The sequence below is a fragment of the Alternaria conjuncta genome, assembly GCF_024043145.1.
Source record: "Alternaria conjuncta strain BMP 0040 chromosome Unknown scaffold_18, whole genome shotgun sequence".
In the NCBI taxonomy this organism is placed as follows: domain Eukaryota; kingdom Fungi; phylum Ascomycota; class Dothideomycetes; order Pleosporales; family Pleosporaceae; genus Alternaria; species Alternaria conjuncta.
Genome location: NW_026250107.1, coordinates 423334 through 442808, shown reverse-complemented (window position 1 = coordinate 442808; position 19475 = coordinate 423334). Strand labels below are relative to the sequence as shown.

The 19475-nt window shown below is 51.5% G+C and overlaps 7 protein-coding genes across 7 annotated transcripts; 4 read left to right on the top strand and 3 right to left on the bottom strand.

Annotated features, from left to right (window-relative positions):
• Positions 1 to 2195: 2195 nt before the first annotated feature.
• J4E85_009741 (uncharacterized protein) lies at positions 2196 to 3974 on the top strand (the record flags this gene model as incomplete). Its single annotated transcript, XM_051473959.1, has 4 exons — positions 2196 to 2510; positions 2565 to 3022; positions 3072 to 3355; positions 3412 to 3974. 4 exons carry the CDS (start codon positions 2196 to 2198, stop codon positions 3972 to 3974), a joined length of 1620 nt encoding a protein of 539 aa, XP_051322363.1.
• A 359-nt stretch (positions 3975 to 4333) lies between these two features.
• On the bottom strand, positions 4334 to 5068 carry J4E85_009740 (uncharacterized protein; the record flags this gene model as incomplete). The annotated part of the gene is made up of 1 exon (XM_051473958.1): positions 4334 to 5068. One exon carries the CDS (start codon positions 5066 to 5068, stop codon positions 4334 to 4336), a length of 735 nt encoding a protein of 244 aa, XP_051322362.1.
• Positions 5069 to 5528: 460 nt separating this feature from the next.
• Positions 5529 to 6104, top strand: J4E85_009739 (uncharacterized protein; the record flags this gene model as incomplete). Its single annotated transcript, XM_051473957.1, has 1 exon — positions 5529 to 6104. The coding sequence occupies one exon, from the start codon at positions 5529 to 5531 to the stop codon at positions 6102 to 6104; it is 576 nt and encodes a 191-aa protein (XP_051322361.1).
• A 1171-nt stretch (positions 6105 to 7275) lies between these two features.
• J4E85_009738 (uncharacterized protein) lies at positions 7276 to 9129 on the bottom strand (the record flags this gene model as incomplete). Its single annotated transcript, XM_051473956.1, has 4 exons — positions 7276 to 7752; positions 7820 to 8879; positions 8928 to 9051; positions 9111 to 9129. 4 exons carry the CDS (start codon positions 9127 to 9129, stop codon positions 7276 to 7278), a joined length of 1680 nt encoding a protein of 559 aa, XP_051322360.1.
• Positions 9130 to 12190: 3061 nt separating this feature from the next.
• J4E85_009737 (uncharacterized protein) lies at positions 12191 to 13474 on the top strand (the record flags this gene model as incomplete). Its single annotated transcript, XM_051473955.1, has 3 exons — positions 12191 to 12289; positions 12355 to 12793; positions 12846 to 13474. 3 exons carry the CDS (start codon positions 12191 to 12193, stop codon positions 13472 to 13474), a joined length of 1167 nt encoding a protein of 388 aa, XP_051322359.1.
• Positions 13475 to 13946: 472 nt separating this feature from the next.
• Positions 13947 to 15293, top strand: J4E85_009736 (uncharacterized protein; the record flags this gene model as incomplete). The annotated part of the gene is made up of 1 exon (XM_051473954.1): positions 13947 to 15293. The coding sequence occupies one exon, from the start codon at positions 13947 to 13949 to the stop codon at positions 15291 to 15293; it is 1347 nt and encodes a 448-aa protein (XP_051322358.1).
• A 2152-nt stretch (positions 15294 to 17445) lies between these two features.
• J4E85_009735 (uncharacterized protein) lies at positions 17446 to 19301 on the bottom strand (the record flags this gene model as incomplete). The annotated part of the gene is made up of 3 exons (XM_051473953.1): positions 17446 to 17818; positions 17870 to 19076; positions 19127 to 19301. 3 exons carry the CDS (start codon positions 19299 to 19301, stop codon positions 17446 to 17448), a joined length of 1755 nt encoding a protein of 584 aa, XP_051322357.1.
• Positions 19302 to 19475: the final 174 nt, after the last annotated feature.

Genomic DNA, 19475 nt, shown 5'->3' with positions numbered 1-19475 from the left:
CTCTCCAGATACTGCCCATCACAGCCGATCCCGCCCCCTCCGCGTCTTCGCAGCGCTCCCAGCAGCGACGGCGTGAAGCCTCTGCGTTATCGTCGAGCGCAGCCCGCCACCAAATCAAATGGCGCCCAGCTATCAATTCACTCTATCGGGCCCTGCATGAGCCATGGCAAAGCGCACTATGCAACGGCCTGCCCTCCCGCCTCAACAACGTCGAGCGGAGCTTCTATTTTTTCTTGACGTCTTGCAACTCTTGACGTACTTGGCTGGGTCCTGCGATGGGTCCTCAATAATGCGACTCTGCACTTCCCCTGCCGCGACACACGCAGCTGGGCGAATGATGCGATCGCGAGATGCTCAATTTCGCCGTTCCCTGACCCCTGGGCGTTCGCAGCGACAAGGTGGCGTTGTGTGTGATTGGCTTGGCCAGCGCCCCTAGGCTTGCATCCGACACCAGCATACGCGTCCTCTTCGAACGGCGCGGGCGGAACAGTCTAGGCTAAAAATACCTCCCCATCGAGCCACCGCAAAGTGGGCTCAGCTCAGCGAGGCGATAAGCGCAGTGGCAGGACGCCTGGACAGTTAGCTGCTGATATAATATTGTTGCATTGCCTCCTCATATGCTGAAGCTGTCAATTTGCATGTCACCTGTCCATCGCCTGCAGTCAGTGGTGTTGAGCCATCTCGGCCCCTCTGACAGGCCCCACAGTTCCAATACTCTCTGCTGCTGCAGAACAAGGGCACAACTCCGCCGGAGCACATGGTATCCCACCCGATGACGTTGAACCGCGTGGATCCCGTCTGAGATGTAACCCTCTCCATGCGCACATCATCAGCACGCCGACCGGTCCTCGTTTCCAGGAGCAACAGCGCGGGCGCGTAAGCACCATGCCGAACTGTATTTTCGAGACACCAACTTCAAAACCCGGGGAGTATAGCTTGAGACCACAGCTCGTCGACAATTCCCGATAACCGCGGCGAATAATACCGCCTATAGTACAGACATCGCGATGCAGTTTCGATAACATTCGATAACATGTGCGCACGTCCGCGATACCAACCACAACGCTACCGTCTGCACTTGGTCTCGGGATCAGCTAGCCCGCTTTTCCAACACCTCCCCAAAGCGATGCTGGAACCGAGCGGAGGCCAACGCTCTACGACATCTAGCTCTTAGTGTTTTGTTCGACCGTCGAGAGCGATCGCATGTTGATCGCGTATAGGCGCGGTAGTCGACTGGTAAGAGTAGTAGTAGCAGGTGTGTGGGCACAACACGCTAGTTGGCAGAACGACCGCAGATCTTGCTTGCGTGTTTGAGGTGCAAGTGCTACTTGGAACTTGCGTGGCCCTTTACGCGTGCGCCTTTTCTGCAGGATCGAGCTTTGATCATGAGAACTAGTGGGGACTGTAGTGAGTTCCAGCGTTGTGCTAGCAGAGCGCAGCGCCTCTTGGCTTGTGAGAAGGCGCATAGGACTATTGTATGCACCGATAGCGGATAAGCATGACCAAGAAATCTTGTAGGCTTCTGTCCAGGCGACACGAGTGCAACGCGGTAGATGTAAACATAATGCGTAGTGGCAGAATGAAAAGAGGCTCAGGCAGGTCGACCTAGCACCCGCATCGATGTGCGCTGTCTTGAAGGACAGTCGAAGAAGCAAGTTGATGTGTCTCGTGGGCATATCGAAGGCGCGAGCCGCAAAAGACAAACATGTCATCGTCGATTTTGTTAGTGTACCTCAATGTTGGAAATCTCCTTGAAAATGTTAGCCTGTCTATATCGTCTCATTGACCTTGCTCACTATCACTTGCGCATCTGAAAGCGAACTTAGACCTGGAGTGTCTGGTCTGTCAGTAACCTGTGTCCGGTCATCGCAAGACGCAAATTATCCCACTTGAAGAGGGACTTCATAGGTGGCTAGCAGCCCGTGGAAGTGATCAGAGATGTGCTTCCATAATGACGTATTTGTAAAAGAAGAAATTCGGTCGCGCAGAGCACAGTCAACTGCATTGCTCGGTTCTGCAGGTAGGAGTGCCTGGAGATGCTGCGAGGCTGCGCCGCCGACAAGCCAATCAAGTGGCACTGAACTCCGAACGGGCCTTCAAATCTCCGACGACCCTTCCACTTTCGACTCATCGCAGCAACCCCACGTTCGTGACTGGAGTATTGTAGCAATTAACTTTCTATCACAACCGCAAAAATGCCTGGAACAAGGGGTCCTGTGCCCGTACCGCTCGAGACTAAAGGCCAAAATCTCACACAAGAAATTCTCGATCTCTTAGACACCAAGGAGCCCCTCCAGAGCAATGAAGACTTCCCCGCGATATCGCAAGCCGAAATCAAGGCTGCGCTGGACAGGCTAGCGAGTCGCTCCATGGTCCAATACAAATCACTGGACTCGGAAAAGGTCATTCTCACACCAGAGTCGGAAGGCATAGTAGCGGATGGCAGTCACGAATTCAGGGTCTGGCAGTATGTCAAGGAGAAGGAAAGAGTCCCAATCGCAGACCTACCTGTATGCATGCCATCATGGACCACATTGAGAATGAGCGACTGATACAACGCATAGAACATCTTCGGAAAGGAAGTTGCGAGTGTAGGACAGGGTAATGGATTCAAGAACAAGTGGATAAAGAAGGACGGGAGCGACATCATCCTTCTCCAGACCGAAGAGCCGAAAGATCTCAACCGCGAACTCCTTCAAGGCATCAAAGACACCCAATCCCTCGACGACGCCAAACTCCTCGCTCAGCTGAAGAAGAAGAAGCTCGTCACCGTTACGAAAGTCATCACATACACCATCACAAAGGGGCCCAAGTACGCGAAGGAAATACCAGTAGAACACACAGACCTGACTGTGGAGCTACTCACAAACGATGCCTGGAAGACCGCAAACTTCAAGCCCTACAACTTCGCTGCGCTCGGCGCAAACCAAGATTCTGGCGCATTACATCCCCTGAACAAGGTCAGGCAAGAGTTCAGGAATATCTTCTTCTCACAAGGCTTCGTAGAGATGCCCACAGGACAGTACGTATTGACCCAGATATCATACTCGTATACTACTTACACTCTCTAGCTATGTCGACACTGGTTTCTGGAACTTCGACGCGCTCTTCGTACCACAGCAACATCCCGCCCGCGACATGCAGGACACCTTCTTCGTTTCATATCCACCAAAAGCCGACAAGCCGCGATTAGACCCTGCGAACGAAGCGACGATGGACCGCATGGAGGCTGGATCAAAACGTCTCTTCTCCACACCTGAGAGCGAGAAGAAGGAAAAGAAGCCCCGAGACTTTGAGAAGTACTGGCAAGACGTCAAGAAGGTCCACCAAGAAGGCGCTTTCGGCTCAATAGGATGTTCGTGGCTACCCAATCCCCTGTTCAATATTGTCCTATGCTAACAATGTACACAGACCGATACCCATGGGAAGAGGATGAATCCCTCCGCCTCGTCCTCCGCACGCACACAACCGCAGTCTCAACATGGGCTCTCCACCGCCTCGCTGAAGACCCACGGCCCGCCCGCTACTTCTCCATCGACCGCGTCTTCCGTAACGAGACCGTCGACGCAACCCATCTCGCCGAGTTCCACCAGATCGAAGGTGTCATCGCAGACTTCGGCCTCACACTAGGCGGTCTCATGCGCTTCCTAGAAGACTTCTTCGCCAACATGGGCCTGACAAACCTCCGCTTCAAACCCGCTTTCAACCCTTACACCGAGCCCAGTATGGAGATCTTCGGCTTCCACGTCGGTCTCGACAAGTGGATCGAGATTGGCAACAGTGGCATGTTCAGGCCGGAGATGCTGGAGCCTATGGGTCTGCCCAAGGATATGCGCGTCTACGGATTCGGACTCAGTCTGGAGAGGCCGACGATGATGAAGTATGGTGTCTCGAATATTAGGGAGTTGTTGGGTCACAAGGTGGATCTGAGCTGGATCCGGGAACAGCCAGCTGTGCGCTTTGATAAGGAGTGAGATGGTGGACCAGAGAAAAGTAGACGATGCGCATGACTGTAACGATAGAACGTACTCTGCGCAAATGATATCCAAATTAAGACCAAAATGGCTTTCGAGAGATGAGTTTGCTGTTACTACTTTGCGCAGTCTCCACTATTCTCCGTGCCTCCTTCAGTCACTGGTCAGATGACAACACCTCGACGCTGGGAAGTTGGGTCTCTCAATAAGTATCTGCGTCGTGCTGCGCCGACCCCGTCACCATAGCTCTCGCCTGTGTGAGCCTCGCGCTTCTTCTGCGCATTGATACTGATCCTCTTGGTATCTTCTGCGTTTCGTTCTCCTCTCATTTCAGTCCAACTCACTCCCAATCCAATACCTCACTCTTTCTCCAAACTACTCTTAACATCCTCCTCAACCATCTTGTTCCTTGCGCCCTTATATATCCAACTCTCCTCCTGCTTATCACCACCCCACTTATTCTTTGCCCATATCAACCCATCCTGACCCAGCCCAAACCCAGCCCCAACAAACAGACCCAAGCGAATCGTCCTCGCAGCTGTCGAAACAGGGAACTGATGCCACGCACTCCACAATCCACCCGTAACCATACCTGCTAGCCCACTCGATATAAAATCCCTACTCCCCGCTATCCCCTTATTTATCCTCCGCATATCCAACTCGTCCACGCCCTCCATCTCCTCCATCGTGCGTCCCGCGCTCCATGTACCCCGGAACACATCTAGACTCTCTTCCACGATGAAGAAGACCGATGACCATGCTGCGATATATGCGCCTTTCCTTAATCCCTCAACGATGCCGTAGCGCCATTTGTAGTAGTTCTTCGACTTGTGGTACAGGTACCAGCCGGGATTTGAAATGGGCAGGCGATGCGCGTTTTCGGCGCGGAAGCGCAGGGAAGCCATGTGGCCGGCGTTTAAGGAGCCGAGCGTGAAGCCGGAGAGGAAGGAGAGCGAGGTGGTGAGGAGGAGGCGCCGGTCGAAGGGCATGCCTAGGCGGGGTGCGTAAGGGAGGGGTTGTGTAGGACGTTGGGGTGGTGTCGCGAGCATTTCTTGGGGTGGCATTGTGGATGGTGTGGACGCAGTTGTCGCCATAGTTGAATTGTGGTGCCCTTGGGCGCAATGGTCAGTCGGAGTCTCCCTGAGAAGGTGATCGTTGGGTGAGGTTTGCGACGGGTGCGGAGGTGGTGCGGAGATGCCTCAAGTCCGATTTCGTCAGACTTCCGAGCGCGCGCTGAATTTGCGGATGATACACTAGACACACTTTACTGAATGCGCTTAAGAAGATCCGGAAAGCAAGTGAGTCTCGTGGTATACGGGCTGGAATAGATGTGAGGTGAAGATCGGGGAAGCTCGTGAGCTCGACTCGCCAAGATTTCTAGCAAGGGTTCAGGTCGCGCCTTCCTCCCCGCGAACCCCTCCATTACTTTAGCAACAACGCGTCTCTATCCCTCGAACACTACAGCGTCACTCGCAGATACCTGTATATTCTCTCTGAACGCGTACAATACACGTCCGACGACTATACCCTATCCTACTCCACCGCCACATCACGATGGCGACGCCTTCACCGCAGACCTGGACGCTTCGTCTCAAGGCTCACAAGACCACCGTCATCCTACACGTCGACCCTCTACACACCTTCGATACGATCAAGACATACCTCTACGACGCTCTACAAGAAACCGACTTCAAGAACCCCGAGACCGGCGAGTCAATACCACTACCTCCATCCGCGTCAGACATCCAGCTCGGTCGGCCAGTGAACATCAACGACGCAAACGAGGGTTTCGAATTAGGAGACTGGGAATATGCCATCGGCGAAGAGGAAGAGGAGGGCGGCAAGGGTAAAGGCAAAGCGAAAGCCAGTGGAAGCGCCAATGGTGGAGCGAAAGCAGGCACAGCGAATGTCAAGCAATGTCCCAAGGGCGCTGGGCTGAAGGACGGCGCTGTGTTAGCCTTCCGGTGGCCCGGTGACGGCAACTGTGATGGTGAAGATGAGATCGACGTTGATGAGGGAAGACCCGGAAAGGCTGGAGATATGTGGGGTGTCAAGCTGGCGAGCTTCGAAGATGCGTACGGTGTTGAGAATGAAATGGATGTAGGTGGTAGACCGGAATTCGAGGGCTAAGCGGACACGGATCACCACTTTTATATGCTATTGGCCGTAGGAGAACACCTGTACCCGCGAATTTGCTACGCTTCGGATTATCTGGAACAGCCAGGGCGGGCAGAACGATTGTCCCCATGACTTCGAGATGGAGCATTTCAACGGGCCCCAAACGACAACGTCGCCCAGCGAATAATGACGGATGGTTCCGCGAAGCTGCGGTACAGTGGGCATCGAAACTGGGAAAGAGACGTGCCGAATGAGAGGAACTATGACCGCAACGGACAGTTCAGTGAACGTTAGAAGGGTGTGCGATGCAACTACAGTGCTGAGAACGACCCAGAACCTGGATGAGTATCCAGTGGTTATTTAGCCAGGAGTGGAAGACAGAACATCTGACAGAATGGGCAAAGCTTACAGTCCATGTCGTCGTATCATATCATATTTCCTAATTACGTGGCTGTCGTGTGCTGTGCCGCAATGTCACATAACCTGAGAGCGCGCTACATCACGAATAGGTTAGTTAGCCACAACCGGACCGACCCAGTGTCTTGGGCGTATACATGCGTTTCTCTCCTGACACTTCAACCACAACGCCGTCTACCGCTTTCCATCTCTTAAACTTTTCACCTATCATTGTCACCCACACCTACTCCCAGCTGCAAGTATGATGCTCTACAACGCGCTAGCCCAGGAAGATGCAGAGCTGCTGCGCGAGGCGTAGGAAAAAAGACTTGACGCAGGGCAGAATGAGATCCTTGACTTGGTCATCAAACGAATGGGAAGTGAAGTCGCTAGAAAGTTTGGTGGCTATTTCAAAGGATCCTACAACATCTGTCTGGTCGTTAATGTCAACTTGAAGCCCACATACGTGATACGCTTTCCACAGCTGGAACCAACGGCAACACATTTCCTGGATGAGAAGGTCCGAAATGAAGTCCAGGTCACGGAATCTTTGCGCCAGAACATGTTACCCCTGCCGAAGGTGTACAGCTGGGGGTTAACCAGTGATAGCCTATCGAAGATCGGTCCATTCATCATAATGGAGTATGTTGAAGGCAGACGATTGATCGAAGAGATACAACAGCCTATTAAGACCGACGGCGGTGTCGAGATGAAACTCTGGGATATACCTACGTTGAACTACTGATTAATAGTGTGGCTATCTGCTTGCTAAAAGAGTACTCAATATTTACGCTTCACCACGCCTATCCGCAAAGATCCCCTCTTCGACCCTTAACAACCAAGCCCCCTGCTCTTCAACTAGCCTTATCCTCTTACTCTCCGCCCCATTCTGAATATCGCTCTTCCTCCCTCTTCTAATACCTCCCCCCAACCCCGCAGCCCAAATAGGCGCCACAGCACTACTCTTCCAAGCACCTACAAACACGCCTTTACGTAAGCTCTGCCACAGTGTTGCAAGGAAGAATGTTACTCCAAAGAACACCATGAAAACGGGTAGTGTAATCCAAGGCCATTGCACACCTACGCATGTCTGATTCACCAGGACTTGTCCTTGCGCCCAATTATCTGGCGCGTGTTCACCACGTTGTCGCATCATGGCCGTGATGAAGGAGGTTAGTTGCGCAAAGTATGCATCGGTAGTCGCGAGTGTGGCTTTTCCGGCGCGGTAGATGGCTTTGTATTGCTGGGGGCCGCGAGTGGAGAACTTGAGTGCGGGTCAGTGACCTGCATGATGATTGGGGACGAAGGTGGCGAGAATGGTGGCGACTTACAGTATTCATTATTCCGTTCTTGACGTAAGGTGCTGTGTCTGAAGGGTCGAACATCCAGGATAGATACTGGTTGATACCCAGACTGATCTCATAGCCGAGACTAAAGACACAGTCGGACGGGTAGTATGATGGCGGTACATTGAGCTGCCTCTCGCTTCGGCCGGCGTAGAGGGTATACCTTTCAGAGTTGACCGCGACAGACTCAGACGATGTGGGATTCCAACTAGGGTTGCATTGAGCCCATGCGCCATTTCGGAGCACGCGATGGGTCGCTAAAGACCACGTCAGATTGACGGAAGTTGTGACTTCGAGAGCCGTTTCATTCGTTCTGCGGAGCGAGGATGTGCTGAGAATCTTTTCTTCGAGTTTCGAGTTCAAAATCTTCGCACCCATGGTTTTAATGCAGGGATATATCGCACAGCGGAAGGCCCAAGGATATTTAGGGCAGTGTTCGCTACTCTCAACATCGCAGTCATTATTCACGTTGAGCATGATACCATCAACTGTGATGAGGTCGTCAAAGTCGGCTCGCATGGCCAGTGTCTTGCGACTCCAGTACATAGCATTGGAGTTGTTGTCCGCTTCATGGGGTATAGCGTTTTCGCCGACATAAGCAGGCCGTCTAGCAAAGTTCCAATCATCGCCCACATCCCAGTTCGCAAGTGACCAGCCCTGGGATGTATTTGTGTTGTTGACTTGGATGAGATTCGCAATGTCCCAGCACCGATGGCATAGCCCTAAAGTCTGAAACATTTCACCAGTATCGGTAGCCGGAAAGGTACAATTGCCGGTTCGACACTCGAAAGGCATGAGTTCTGTATAATTTATTGGGGGGTCTGGCATTGCGCCAACCATGATAGACGTGGCTAACGTGGTGTTTAGCTCGGCATTTCCGATGCCTCGAGGGACGGCGTCCCGAGTGTAGTTGTTCGCGCGAGGCAATTTCGCGGATTCAGTATGAGAAGCTGGAAAGCAGGAGTAGTACCGGATGATCTGCTGCGAGAATGGATCGATGGCGAGAGCAACGATGCTGAGGACAGCACCGAAAGTGGCCAAGTAACTGCACGTGGGTGAGCTGAGGTGTAATTAATGCGGGGCATGAACATACTGGGGACGAAGGCGAAGAAGCAATAGGAACGAACCCCATGGGCCTCTGCTCGCGCTGTCGAATCTGTCCAGATCAAGCATAGGTTGTGGGTCTCTGAACCAGAGCCATTTGAGCTGGCACAAGCCTAATGGTCTTAGTACTCTGACGATGCTTCGCATACGCGCAAAGAGTGTCAGTACGTACCTTCTGCGAGAACCAGCATGATGGCCGCCTTCATCACGGCCGTGAATATGGAGACCCAGGCGTTGATTGACAATGGATCCTGTTCCGACAAGGGAGAACCTTGGGTGCTGGCTAAGATGGCGATGACTGCTATCAAACAAGCCACTGCGAGGAAACAACCTAGGATCTCCCAGATCCAGCGGTCCTCGCAACGCACTATAAAGCGTGACAACGAAGCCCATGCTTGTGAGAACCCGTCGCAAAGCACCGAAGGCTTGGCGGGACCTTTTGTTGGGTTCACTTGCGATGTTTTGGTGGTGTTTGCAACCACGTCCTCGACCTTAGTGATAGTGGGTGGTTTCTGGCAGGAGACTCGAGCAGTGGTGTGGGTGTTATCAATAGCGTCTACCTCGATCGCAACATCCACTTTTGGCAGCGCAGACATCTTTGAAAGTAAAAAATTGCAAGTAAAAACAATTTACAAATTCAACGAGGAATCTCATGAAAGTGAGGGAAGACAATCCTTGAACATGCCTGTTGACATGCTCACTTGTCTGCCTTGTGACCTGCACTGCTTATCCTAAGGCACAGTCTTCGTACTCCTGATATCCCTATCAAGCAACGATCCGCCAATTGGGGACGAACCAGTGGGTCAACGCCCATGTGCGACACCTCCTGTTCACCGGAACCGGAACCCTGCAGAAGCTACATAAGAGTGTCTCCTCGGTACTGTTAACAACATGGTGGCTGAAAATTCGGAACTACACTGGCAAACCGGAATCTAGATCTGAATTGGTAGCAAGGTGTAGCGATGAATGGAGATAAAGCAATTACATCCAATCAATCTCTTCGCCACTTTTCTCTCTATGCGGGCTGCTAAATTAGGCGACAAAGAACACCCCTCTGTCTTAGCTTTACTGGGAAATGTCTTCTTATAGTCAAATACTTCGCGAAGGTCTCGCGTGCGCTGCGAGGTCCATGAGGTGCTGGGAGGATCAACGCATTGCTTGTCTATGTACACATCACGCATCAGTGGCAGCCTTGCAGACTCTAGATCCCTATTTTTTTTTCCATCATGCTCGTTCCCTGTAAGCACAACCAGATCACCCCGGCAGGAATCTGGCAGAACCTTGTCTCAAATGCTGGAGTGTCTAGAAGTTCTAGAGAGTGAATAAAGTAGACGTGGCTGAGGCTGAAGGCGGCACAGATTCTCTTACTTCGCAGCAAACGTTAGTGTTTCTACTGGCTGGTAAAAGTTGCAGCTGACAGGCTTTCGCCTAGACTCCAGATCGCTGGCTACGATGAGGCAGAGAACCAGCGGGTCCGAAATGCTTTTCCTGCGGACGAGGCCAAACCTGGCACTAGCTTCAAGCCTCACCAACGCCTTCAATGAACGATCTGTAGGAGCCACCCTTCTGATTGGGTTTTGTGGAACCGACGAAAACAACAAATCACAAAAACTACACTCGATTGGTCAATACCTCGTGTTATCGCGTTGGCCGTGGTGCCATGGGAAGTCTCCGAAACTGATCGGTATTCGTAAGGCTGAAGACCTTCGAACCGCTCTCATTCCAGAGTTGCCTGTCCCCAGCCTAGCTCATTTACACACCAAACGCAACGCCGTAGCGAACCGCGAAGATGCTAGACGATGTTTCATCGCCCGTCACCGCCTCAAACAGTCTATCGACCAGTACCTATCTACCGCTGCCGACACCAGTCCATTTAAGCTATACTGCTGGGACTTCCGCCCATCGAACATGATCTTAGACGAAAAGTCGAACATCAAAGGGGTACTGGACTTTGAACTTTGTACCGTTCTGCCCGCAGAGTCCTCCCACGATCCGCCATAGTGGCTTACAACACTGCGACCTACTACTTGGATTGACAATGACTTTGATTTTGGAGCATTCAAGGCAAGGCGAGGCTCGAGCCGCACATCAAACAGTTCTTACAAGTGATGGAGAAGAAGGAGAAAGAAAACGGTGGGTCGGTGGCACCACTATCCGCCCGCATGCGAGACTTACGGGCGTCTAACAAATTTTGGTTCAGCGTCGCCATGAGTGACAGCTGGAGTATTGATGCTGTGTATTGGGCTGCGCTGGATGAGCCAGGTGCTGAGGTGCTAGACAATGTTCTGAAGGGCGAGATGGAGGCATTTGTGGAGATGAAGATGGAGCAGCTGGATGCATATAACGCTGAGTATTAGGAACGTGGACTTTGAAATCCGGAGAGTATACGGGGGTGGACTACGAGTTGGGCTTTGAGTTAAGCGCCAGCTCGAAGCGTGTTTTTGCGAATCTGCTTGGGTGCTTGGCGACAGTGAGGATGATGCAGCCGATACAACTCGGCTCATCGTTAGTCTCATCGTCTAGAATTCGATTCCCCGCATCAAAGCTTCCATCAAACGTGCTGTTTAAATTTAAGGTGCGGGCCGAGAAGCGTTCTGAAGTCCCCATGATCATTATGTTACACTAGTTATCGTAACTACCTAGGTAGGTTAGTATGTTTCCTGTCATCCCGACAGCGAGCCAATGGCTGAGTCAACGATTTTGAGAACTACGATGGATGCGGAAAGCGACCGAAGCGCTTTACATTGTTCAGTAATAGTTGGTGTAAGAGACGGACGCACTATAGTAATTGGTGCCCGGAGCGGGTCGATGCATCTGACGGAGCAATGTTCCACGAATCTGGGGTACGGTACTTGGGGTGTACATGGGTGTGTGCCGGACATGCTAATGCTGTGCGGCTCGCGAAACTTGTGGAAGCAATTAAGCGGACTTCGTTGTTTTTCTTGGGGCCTGTCCATGTGGTCAGTCAAGCACTCCAGGGTACCTACATGCCGACTTCAAACCAATGAAGTTCGATAGAAGCCGAAACTATGTGCATACCGGGAGACTATCTACAACCGAGAACAAGAGATCGTCGCGTCCACGGAGGCCATCGAAGATCCGCTGATCATGCGATGTTGGACGAGAAACATGTATATAGCCAGGAAAGATGAACTTCCAGATGCCCTTCACTAGGTCAGTCAATCGCTCAAGAGTCGATCTCTACTACTTCTTTTCTCCCCAAGAGCTTTCGAGACGACAGATCTATCGACCATGTTCTCCAAGATTGCATCTCTTCTCGCTCTTGTGGCCAGTGCAAATGCACATGGCTATCTCTCTTCTCCTATGAGCAGGACTGGTCTGAATGCTCAGGTAAGTTATGGCGTCCAGTTGGGGACATTAGAGGTATACCCCGTCCCGTCGTTAACACGTTACAGTCTGGCGCTGATACATGCCCGGAATGTACCATCCTCGAACCTGTTACAGCATGGCCCGACCTTGACGCCGCAGCGGTTGGTCGCTCAGGTCCTTGCGGATACAATGCCCGCGTGTCCGTCGATTACAATCAGCCCGGTCCTCGCTGGGGTTCGCAACCCGTCATCACCTACGAGTCCGGTGATGTAGTCGATGTACAATGGTGCCTTGATGCCAATGGTGACCATGGTGGCATGTTCAGCTACCGCATCTGCCAGAATCAGGCTCTCGTCGACAAACTTCTAACACCGGGTTACCTTCCTACGGAAACCGAGAAGCAGGCTGCTGAAGACTGCTTCGAGGCTGGTGAGCTGAAGTGCACCGATGTTGCTGGGCAGACGTGTGGTTACAACTCTGACTGTCAAGAAGGTCAGCCTTGCTGGAGGAACGACTGGTTCACATGTGAGTATATCTCAGGAAATCAGAACAATAACTCGATACTGACCCTAAGAAGGCGGTGGCTTCAACGATGGCTCGAAATGCAGGAGCGTCGACAACGCACCACTCAATTCGTGCTACACCAGCATCGCAGGCGGATACACAGTCAGCTCGAAGATCAAGATCCCTAACTACTCAAGCAACCACACGCTGCTGTCGTTCAAGTGGAATTCTTTCCAGACTCCGCAAGTGTACCTGACTTGCGCAGACATCAAGATTACTGGTAGTGGCTCGGGCGGCGCAACCCCACCAGCTTCGAGCAAGGCTCCCGCGTCTTCAACGAAGGCGACTTCAACCTCGACGGCGGCACCTACTGGCTGCGCATCGCCTGTATCCACAGTAGCTGTGACGTTCAACTCGAAGACCACAACATCGTTCGGCCAGACTGTCAAGATCGTTGGTTCTATTGCACAGCTCGGCAGCTGGAACGCAGCGTCTGCGCCTGCGCTTTCTGCAAGCCAATACACCACCGCAAACCCGCTTTGGTCGACAAAGATCAACCTTCCGGCTGGTGTCAGCTTCGAGTACAAGTTCATCAAGGTCGAAAGCAGTGGTACCGTGACCTACGAGTCAGGTGCTAACCGCGTGTATACCGTGCCGAAGGGGTGCTCGAGCGCGGCCACCGTTGCTAGCACGTGGAAGTAGAGCCGCAGGTTCCGGAGAGAGAACGAATGTTGTATGCTTTCTTGGTCGTATTAGAACGGCATGGAATGTGTTGGTTGTTCAATGTAGCAAATAATGCCAAACACTTGCTGCAACCCGTCACGCCCCCCGACAGCGCTTGTGATGAATGAAGATGCAGGAGTCCAAGAACGCTTCAGGTTTCATTAGAGAGATTCTAGGTTTCGGGCGCATGATGTTCTTCGTGAGGTGTGAGGATGGTAGGTGTTCGTAATGGCTGACGACTGCCACGCCGTGACGCGACATCCTGACGCGACAACACTAGACTGAAATCAGGCTAGCGCTTGTTGACACCAGCCATCGACACGGAACTGCTGCCTACTCTACACTCAAACCCTCGCGTTACCCTCGACCTTTGCATTTTATATACAGCTGCCCTCCAAAACACAAACTTTGATATCGCAGACATGCACCGCGTACAGAAGTGTTGATCGTAATGAAGACCGAATTTGACAAAATCGCGGAGGAGGCTGGGAATGCTGAGCTCGAGGCTTGGGCGGCGAAGGTAAAGGCCGCAAACCAAGAGATAGTCACTTTCGTAGGCGAGAAGCTGAAGACCAATGTACCGGGAGAATTCGTCAGATACCTTCAAGGTTCATACAATGTCAATCTTGTCATAAGATTTGGCGAAGAAGACATCGTTATCATTCGTTTTCCCAAGCGAGGAATAACTGCTGCCAGATTTCTGGAGGAAAAGGTCAAGAACGAAGTTCGCTTATTAGAGTATCTGGCAGAGAAGACTACACTACCTGTTCCCAAGATACGTGACTGGGGTACAGCTAAGGACAGCCCTTCTCAGCTTAGTCCATATATCATCATGGATTATATTGAGGGCACAGAGCTGTCGGAGCTCTTGCAGCAGCTGCAAGACGATCATAAAGAAGCAGAAGTCGATCTTGTATATGAGCAGATAGCCGACTACATGCTCCAGATTTCGCGACTGCACTTTTCGGCCATTGGACCTGTCAACAAGGATACGTCGGGAGCGTGGACGGTGACTGACCGTCCCCTCACCACAAACATGAACAACCTAGCTTCTGTCGTTACAGACTACCCGGTAGATCAGTTTCCTAAAGCCGCGTTCACCAGCACCCAAGCCTTCCTTCATTACCGTGCAGACGAGAATTTGGTCCATCTCCAAGTACAGCGGAACCTTGTATACAGTCGTCAGGATGCAGAGAGATGCTTCATTGCACGCCACAAGTTCAAACAGCTGATTGAGCGATATCACCCTCCGTCCGAGGCCGATGAGGGCCCATTCATACCGTATTGCCATGACTTCCGTCCCAAAAACATGCTCGCCAGATATGAGGACGGATCACTGAAGATCGTGGCGGTTCTAGATTTCGAATTCGTGAACACCATGCCCGCTCAGTTCGCTTATGACCCACCCTGGTGGCTCGCCATGGTCAGTCCTGGCCTTATGCTCGAGCGGTTCAGTATGGAAGACTTCGAAGCCTTATATGTACCACGTTTGGAACACTTCCTCCAAGCCATGGCGAAGGTTGAGGCGGAACAGAAAGCGGGACACCGGAGAGAGATAGTCTCTCTTACTACTCGCATGCGAGACTCTTGGACATCAAAGAGGTTCTGGTTCAACTATGGTATCAGGAAAGGCTGGGATGTTGACGTGGTGTATTGGAGCGCCCTTCATGAACCGGGAGATGAGAAACTTAGCAAGGACTTGGAAAAGGAGATGAGCTCGATCGTTGAAAAGAAGATGGAGCAACTGGCGGCGTACGAAGCCGAGTGTGAGGCGCGCGGAATGTTGTCAAGCAATTGAGCCACGACAACAGACCGGCGGCTATATTTCTCTTACAGCCAAAATTCATGAGCACTTTCAGACTCCACCATCCGTATTTCTGAGATACGACCTTGCACTGCATCACAAGCGTAAATACTACGAAGCATTCATTTTCGTATCGAGAAATGCGACGAGAGCGATAAGAAGCGCTCCTGTTTACGTTAGCTGTCTTGTACATGAGCGATGCTTACGATGACTTGAACGCACCTGCTGTTACCACATAGCTTCCGATAGTGAAACCAGTCTGCACGCTGGCTTGGACATCTGCCTTGAAATGCACAGCGGCCACAATGGACCAGACGATCGAGATTATCAGACTCAGTGCGGTCGGAAAGATAACAGTAATACTAGTAACACGTGGATCCCAGTCTCGCACAATGTTAAGTGCCTTCGCTTGTCTGCCAGAAGAGGGTGCGTTGGCCTGATGCCCACGTGTTGCGAAGACTTGCTCCCTCAAGAGTCTTTCTCGAATGGCCGTTCCGGTCAAGCTGGATGCATCTTTGAAGTAGTGAATCTGACGGTTGTAAGATCCATGTCGGCCTAAATCCAATGGAAGCCCGATGCTGTTACCCGCTATAGGACCCGGTAGAAGCTAATCATTGATAACGATATTAGCGAAGGAGCCGAAAATCAAGATGTCGGTCATTTCATACCTCCACTATCTCGATCTTTTGACTTGAATTTGCGCCGAACAGTTCAAAAAGGCCAAATTTCATCCGGGCTAAATTGTAGAATGCATGCAGATGCTCGATGAAAGCTTTGTCTTCTGCTGTTGCGGTAACCTGTGAGCATGGAACCGCAAAGCAATGGCCATTGTTTATAAACACGAACACCTCCGAGTCATATTCTGGCTGAGCACTCCACGCTGCAGCGTAGTCATCGATGAATTTGGTCCCATCTTCAGCGCACAGAAAGTACATGACCCAAAAGAATTTCCAGGGTGGGTTTCGTAAACGGCTAATGAGTCGCAGGAAAAATTTCTAACTTCTATCAGTTCTGACTCACGTCCGTTTAATGAAGTTTCAATTTGCATACCAGATTATGCTCGCGTGTGGTGATGGAGCCGAAGCCTTCTCCTTGACCAACGCCGCACTTCGCTAAAAGTCGAAATGAGAATTTGTCCAGTTTCCAGAACCCACTAAGATAACTCGTTATCATCACCAATCTCAGATGAGTCTGGACCCATATTCGAGCGTAGAATATGGAGCGCCATTTGTTCTGTGAGAAGATGTTGGCAACGCCGATGTCTTTTCCAGCATCACGATGTGCAATTAGAGCTTCAGAAACGAATGCCATCTCGTCAGGCTGACTTACGTCAAATGTGACAGAAGTCGACTGTGGGGCGACAGAAGGGAGATACCACTTTATAGGGGCTTACATGAGCTGCAGGATGTTGCAGGGATCAGCATCGCAATGGTAACTTCAGCTGAAGCCAAATATGACATACAAGTGGCTATTGTGTGGACAAATGCGCCTTACAAGGTTCTCATGCATCAAGAGGTGAGACTACCTGAGCTTGGGTGCATTTCTCCCATTCACAGCACCTGATTTGAAGTTAGCCAGAACGCCACAGCCTTGCCCTGCGGGGAAGTCGCATAATAGAATACTGCGAACAGGTTGCCCACGCTGATTCTTGACTGAGGTGCTGTGGTCGAAGCCATGATAATCTAGCTTACCCAGGTAGCCATTTGGCCCCGCTTGCGCCCTAGTTCTTTTCGCTTCCTATGGCTTCCCTGAACAGCATCAAAATGCTGAGCTTACGATAGTGGCGCATTCACAAGGCTGGCCTGGAAGCCACATGAGAGAGTTAAAGTTGTGGCTTTCTTGAAAATAGTAGTGATAGGGAGCTCGATTTGCCGATCTACAGATGAAGAAGTGCTGTGTTGATCAGTCAGCACTGACATCGCAAGTGCCTGCAATAGAAGCGTCATTTATCGTGATTGATTCAGCCTTGTTAACAGAATAGCATATTATCTGTCTTCGGAGCCGTGATTGTATTTCACAGATGCCGAGCAAAACGCCACCAAACGCCTCGCCATGCCGATATCCCAATAGAAAGACGACTCAAAACTGAGCTGAAAATCGTTGCGCGGGTTGATATCTTTGTGTAACCGATTTGCATGTGTCAGACTCACAGCCTTCTTCCCCTGTTATCTTCACTAGGACTGACAGTCCCACTTCCATTCATCGACCCATAGCCATTCGCTCCTTGACTTCCACTAGCATCTGGCATAAGCGACTCTCTTGCTTCCTCAGCCTCCTCTTCGATGTTCTCCCTTTGAATTCTATGGCTCTTTCGCCATACAAACGCCACAAGGGCTAGACCGACGAGCAGCGCCAAGCTAAGCAAGATGACGTTGATAGGCACAGGGTCGTTCTTGAAGGTTTTGTGTGTGGCGGCATCGAGAGCAGATTGTGAGAAGTTGAGGACACCGGCGAGACAGATGATGAGGCCGTATACTTTTCCGAAAGTGGCGAAACCGAAGACTTTGGCGGAGTAGTCGCTGGTAGTAGTATTAGCAAGGAGCTTGAGAGCGGAGGATTGGACAACTTACGAAACTGCAGTGTAGTACAAGGGTCGGTAAAGCACGAAGAGAATGATATTGGCGTATGCAGCCCATGTCTCCGGAATCACGCCTAGCACACCAATTGTGGTAGCCACAGTGACGAGCAGCGCCATCGTAAAAGTAGTGCTTGTGTTGTCCAGAAGTAGACCGATGAAAGGTACAGACAAAACTCCGCCAACTGGAAGCGCGACATCGAAGAAGTTGTTGATCTCGACTGCCTTCTCGTAGTCATGGAAAAGGTACGTGTATTGCGTCCGAATGGTGGCAACGAAGTAGTTGATACGCGTCATTTGTAGCACTGTGAACAGCGTTATGAGGATGAACCAGGGAGTGCGAATCTGCTGGCTGGCGGTGCGACCGTGTAGCGCACCCCATACACCTGAAATGTTCTTCTTCTTGTCTTCCTCTTGCGCCTGCTTCTGGCCATCTTTCGTGCCAAGCAAAGACGTAATTTCGCTAACAATGCTGTCGCGATGCGCTCGTCGCGCATCCTGAAGGCTCCGAACAGTTGCTGCGTCTTCAATCTCGTCGTCTGAGTCGTGGATGACCTGCTCTTCCTCCGCGCTAGTGACTAGCTCACCAACTGTCTTGTACGATACCGATGGCATGAAGAGGATCTGAACTGCGAGGATAAAAGCCGGGACGATAAGGTAGATAAGGAAGAACTTCTTGATCGAAAAGTTGCCATCGGTGCCCTGGTAGATGAGTCGGTACATCAAGAAGATCGCGCTCGAGGTATCGAAAGCTCCAGTCAAAAGCGCCAATATAAGCCCAGAGTATTGCGGAAACGTGTTGCTAAGCTGGAACGACGAGATGAAGATAAATGGTCCACCCAGCGCCATAAACAAGTATCCAGGGATGAACGCGTCGAAAGCCAATTCCTTTGCGAATGCGAACAGCAATGCGCCAATTGTTATGGATATCGCACCAGTTATTCCGCATACGCGTGGTCCGAAGCGATCGAGGATTGTACCGACGGGAAGCGCGACGACGTTCGTGGAGACGGCAGCGATCGTGAACATAAGGTTGAGCCGGAGCTCCTGTTCGTAGCAGACGTGTACATCTTGATCCAGCTCTTCTTGTGTGCAGTAGTCTCTGTAGACACCTTCCTCGAGGAGTACGGGTTTTATCGCGGCGTAACCGAAGACGACACCGGCGGCGAAGAGGCAGTAGATAACGGCGAAGAAGACCTGGACTACGCGATATTAGCTCGTGTGCGCCCATGCTGTGTTCCATGATACATACGCAGTCTTTTCCACCTAGGTACTTCGAACGCGCCTATCGTTGGCTCTTCGCCTGTTTGTTCGGTCCAGGTGCCGACTGGATTGAAGCTCATCTTCCGGTGCCTGGAGTCCGGGCTCGCCTCTCTACTCCACGGCTCATGCTCCTCCATCGATGTCACTCGTTGCGTGAGCGACATTTTGGGCTAGTATTTCCCCCTCTTTCAAAAATATGAATAAGTCGTCTTGAGAAAATGGCAAAAGTCGCAGTCTTGAAATTCTCGGCTCGCGTTCAAAGATTATCCGGGTATGACGTCGTACCAATGGAGCTCAGGTCCCTCAGAGAAGCAATTGGCCAACCAAACTACCTCAAC